At 61.9% G+C, this 4,290-nt stretch overlaps 2 protein-coding genes across 2 annotated transcripts; one reads left to right on the top strand and one right to left on the bottom strand.

Annotated features, from left to right (window-relative positions):
- Nucleotides 1–6: 6 nt before the first annotated feature.
- LOC103614256 (cytochrome b561 domain-containing protein 2) lies at nucleotides 7–1,650 on the top strand. Its single transcript, XM_008632154.2, has 2 exons — nucleotides 7–12; nucleotides 217–1,650. The coding sequence occupies exon 2, from the start codon at nucleotides 229–231 to the stop codon at nucleotides 718–720; it is 492 nt and encodes a 163-aa protein (XP_008630376.1). The 5' UTR covers nucleotides 7–12; nucleotides 217–228; the 3' UTR covers nucleotides 721–1,650.
- A 185-nt stretch (nucleotides 1,651–1,835) lies between these two features.
- TMEM115 (transmembrane protein 115) lies at nucleotides 1,836–4,290 on the bottom strand (the record flags this gene model as incomplete). The annotated part of the gene is made up of 2 exons (XM_017732288.1): nucleotides 1,836–3,025; nucleotides 3,755–4,290. Coding segments are annotated over 2 exons (735 nt in total), but the record flags the coding sequence as incomplete, so codon positions are not given.

Below are 4,290 nucleotides of genomic sequence, written 5' to 3'. Positions count from 1 at the left end.
TTGGCCCCCGCGGTAGCGCCCCCCGCCCCGATCCCGGCGCCCGCTGCCGTGGAACAGGCAGGGGCCGTGCCGGTGGGGCCCCTGGGTGGTGGGTGTCGAGCCCCGGCAGCTCCCGGGTGATGGGAGGCTGAGCCCCGGGCGGTGGGTGCCGAGCCCCGGGAGCCGCGGCGCAGGGGCGTTTGGCCGGTGCCAATCCCGCTGCCCTCTGCCCCCCAGTTCTCGTTCCTGATGACGGAAGCGCTGCTGATCTTCTCCCCGGAGACCTCGCTGCTGCGCTCCTTCTCCCGCAAAGTCCGAGTGCGGGCGCACTGGGCCCTGCAGCTGCTCGCCCTGCTCTGCGCGCTCCTGGGGCTGGGAATCATCACCTACAACAAGCACCTGAACGGCAAGGGCCACTTTGTCACCTGGCACGGGCTGACGGGGCTGCTGGCCGTGCTGTATGCCGGAGGGCAGTGCGCTGGGGGTGTGCTCCTGCTCTACCCCAAGCTGATGAAGAACTGGACGCTGGCCAAGCTGAAGCTGTACCACGCAACCTCAGGGCTGGTGGGCTACCTGCTGGGCTGTGCCAGCCTGATGCTGGGCATGTGCTCCCTGTGGTTCACCACCACGGTGACCGGTGCCTCGTGGTACCTCGCCATGCTGTGTCCCATCATCACCAGCCTGGTTATCATGAACCAGGTGAGCAATGCGTACCTGTACCGCAAGCGGAGTCAGCACTGAGGGCTTAGTGCTGACCTGAACTTCCCAGAATGAGCTGGGTCTCCCTTTGCAGCCCCCCTGCTCGCACAGGGTCTCCTTAGAACTTGGTTTCTACCTACTCGTCTTTCATTAGTCCTGGATTGTCCATAGTGTCTTGTCCCTGGGGAGCAGCTGCGATGTGTGTGACACCTCACCCCTGCCTCGGCAGGGACGTTCCTCAGCACAGGTAAACCTGCCGGTCCCTGCGGCAGCTTGGTGCTCAGTGCTGGGAAATGGAGGGCTCACTCAGGATTCCAGCTCCTTTTCCCTTCCCACGCAGGGCTGCTTTGGCGCAGGCAGGACAGGAGCCATCCTGGTGAGGAGGGCAGGGAGTCCCCTCTCTCCCTGGAGGCTGCAGCAGGCCCCACGCTGCCTCTCCTGCCACAGGGGCAGCTTGGCCAGGAAAGCACAGGGCACGGTTATGGCTTCAGCCTTGGCAGGGCTGGGGCAGGGTGGTGGCACCCCAGCAACGGTGCTACAGCAGCACATGTGTCCCCATGGCACGGGCACTCCCTGGGATCAGAGCGGCAGCTCTGCCCCGAGGCCCTGGGTCTGGGCACCCACTGCCACGCACAAACCCCTCCAAACCCCTCTGTGGGCTGGGCTCGGCCTGCTGGGGTGGGGTCAGTTTACAGAGCAAATTACTGAGCCGGGCTGTGAACCTGCAGTCAGCAAGTGATTGTGTCCTTCGGAGGGGCACAGGGAACAGCGTGAGCATGGGGGGAGGCACAGAGCTGGGGGATGAACCTTTGAGAAGGCAGGAAGAAACCTCCTTGCTGGCACAACAGCCTTCCTTCCAGCATGCATCCTGCTCCCGGCAGGGCTGGAGAGCTGGGAGCGGCTCCCAGGCTGAAAAATTCCTCTGTATCCAGAGCTTTTATTCAATAAAAATTTCAGGCAGCTAGAGTGCAACAAGCCCTCTTACTCCTTGGGTGGGATGACTTTTGGGGTGCAGGCAGACATCTCCCCCTGCAGATTTCCCACCTCCTGCTGGGAGCACCTGGGAAGAAACCCCCTCCCCAGCTTCCTGACAACAGCCCCCAGGGGCTGCTCTGTGCCAGGCCCCCACCCTGCCTGTGCTCTGCTGCAGGAACCAATGCTTTCAAAGAACTCTTTATTGATACCCAAACATCTGTGTTCTTCCCATTTGACAAAACCTTCTCGTGTGGTCCTTTAAAAAAATAATCATGACACTGCTGATCTGCATCTTGGGCTGGGAATTGCCCGCTGGATCAGGAGCTGTGGAGGCTGTGGCAGGGAGCAGCCTCCATCCAGGAAAAAAACCTCATCAACACAGAAGGAGAGAAAAGAAAGGAGGAGCCCGTATTCTACCTGCAGGAAAGAAAACCTGCTGCCAGAGGAAGCAGCAAGAGCCTCACTGTAAAAATTAATTCCAGCTTCTAGTGTAATCTGGCAAACGGATTAGCCAGGGAGCAGCCAAGGGCAGCAGCTCCTCGCAGGGGGAGGGGGCAGGAGAGGGAGGAGGAGAGAATCCCCACCGCGCAAAGCCTGGAGCTGGCAGTGTTGGAGCACCACCAGGAGGGACTGGGTGGCCTCTTCCTGCCCAGTGTCCTGTCCCCTCCTACCCAACAAACTTCTCACCGGTCCTGGTGAGCTCCTGCTGGGGCGAGGGGAAGCTCCCCGTGGGAAAGGCAGTTGGAAGAGAAACCCACCAGCGTTCCCACTGCCTCAGTTAGGGACAAAACTACCTTCAGAAAGGAGGAAATACGTGTTGAGTGCTCTGGCCAAGCCCTGGCACAGAGGAGAAGCTGACTTTGATCCCGCGAGGGCCAGCACAGCGGCTTGGGGCAGGGATCAGCCCCGTGTCCCTCTCCCAGAACAGCCCCCGCTGCCTGCGCCTACTCCACGGCCTGTCCTGCGCTGAGGGGAGCAGCTCCAGGAATTCCTGTCCTCACCCTGGTGGCAGTGTCACTGTCCCGGGTGCCTGGTGCTGGCCGCGAGCAGCAGCGAAGCGATGGAATGAGGTATCCCCCGCCTGTGCCGCGGGAGGAGTCCTTGCTCCCGGCCGTGGGGGACACGAGGGGGATTAGCAGCTCTCCAACAGAGGCAGGGCAGGAAGGGGGCCGGTCACAGCTGTGCCGGGGCGTCCTGGAAGCTGATGAGGTTGGACTCCTGGCCGGGACTCTTCCCGGCCGCGCCAGGCTCAGGCAGCAGTGGGCTGTCAGCCTTGGCTGCCGCCTCCTCCTCATCATCCTCCATGCTGGGCCAGGCCGACTGGTCCTCCACTCGCTTCAGCCGCTCGTTCAAGGCCTTCAGGGCCAGCTGCCTGCAGGACAAGGGCACGTGGGTGGGTTAACCCCGGGTCAACGGCTCTGCCCCACGGGGCACTATGCAAGTCAGTCCCTGGCTTCTTCCCAGCAGGAAAGGGTGGATTCAGTAGTGCCAGAGAAGACCTGGAGCACTTAGGACTGCTCCACAGAAATCCACTCCAGTTCCCAGACTACACACAGAGTTTTCATGCCACGTGGTGCAATTGGAGGCTGTCAGACAGCACACGGGCTGCTCCGGGAATGGGGAATAAAGGCATAAAACAGGGCAGGAAAAAGGGAGCGCCAGCACCTTGTCCAAACCTTCCCACCAGACATCAGGAAGGCCAGTGCTGGCTGTGCTGGAGGGCTGGGGTGTGGGGCTGACTCACTGCCCTCCCCTGCGCCAGGGTGAACTGGTGCAAGGCTGCCATGACCAGGGGTTGTCACTGCCCCGGGCTGTCCCCCTTCCTCCTGCAGCGACCCCTAACCCTGTCTGCTCCTTTCCCAGGATCTCCCCTGCCTTTCCATTGCTGCTCCTCATCTGGAAGAGCAGGATAACGTCCCACCAGCTCCCTGAAATGCTCCTCACCACCTCTGTGGCACAGCAGCCCCCAAGCAGACCCCATGGAGAAGGCCCCTCCTGAGCTCCTGCACCTAAATCTCCCCTTCCTCCTTGTTTGGATTTTAAACCCCACCCTCGCCGTCCCTAAACATGATCCCCATGGTCAAGGCAGGGCAGGTGGTACCTTCTCCTCTCGGCGTCCTGGGGGTCCGTCCCCGGCAGGCTGATGGTGATGGAGGACGGGGCACCCACGTCGTAGCGCTTGACGGTCTTGCGGCACAGCCGCACCTTCACCAGCACGCTGTGCACCAGGTTGGCCACTAGACCCACCACGGGCTGCAGGATCTCGGGGAAGAAAGTGGCGAAGGCGAAGTGGTCGCTCATGTCTCCGCGGCCTCTACTGTGCCGCTGGTAGAAGCGTAGATAGACCCAGCTGGAGAGGAGCCCGAAGCCGTACGAGGCCAGTACATTGCTCTCGACGAGGGCAGCGAGCCGCAGCAGAGCCAGGAGAAGGAGCAGGAGCATGGGGACAGCCTTCATTCTGACCTGAGGCACCTTCAGTACGGTGCTGTCCCCCATCGTCTGCTTGAGGGCCACCAAGACCCCCCCAAGGAAGCCCAGCCCGCCGTGGATGCGGACGGCGAATAGATAGTCGGGGTGGAAGGAGGCCACATAGGTGAGGAAGTAAGCGAGGGCCGCCAGGAGCCCCACGGAGATGTT

This window comes from Corvus brachyrhynchos, unplaced genomic scaffold (genome assembly GCF_000691975.1).
Source record: "Corvus brachyrhynchos isolate BGI_N302 unplaced genomic scaffold, ASM69197v1 scaffold4, whole genome shotgun sequence".
Lineage (NCBI taxonomy): Eukaryota > Metazoa > Chordata > Aves > Passeriformes > Corvidae > Corvus > Corvus brachyrhynchos.
This window is presented reverse-complemented; position numbering and strand designations above follow the sequence as displayed.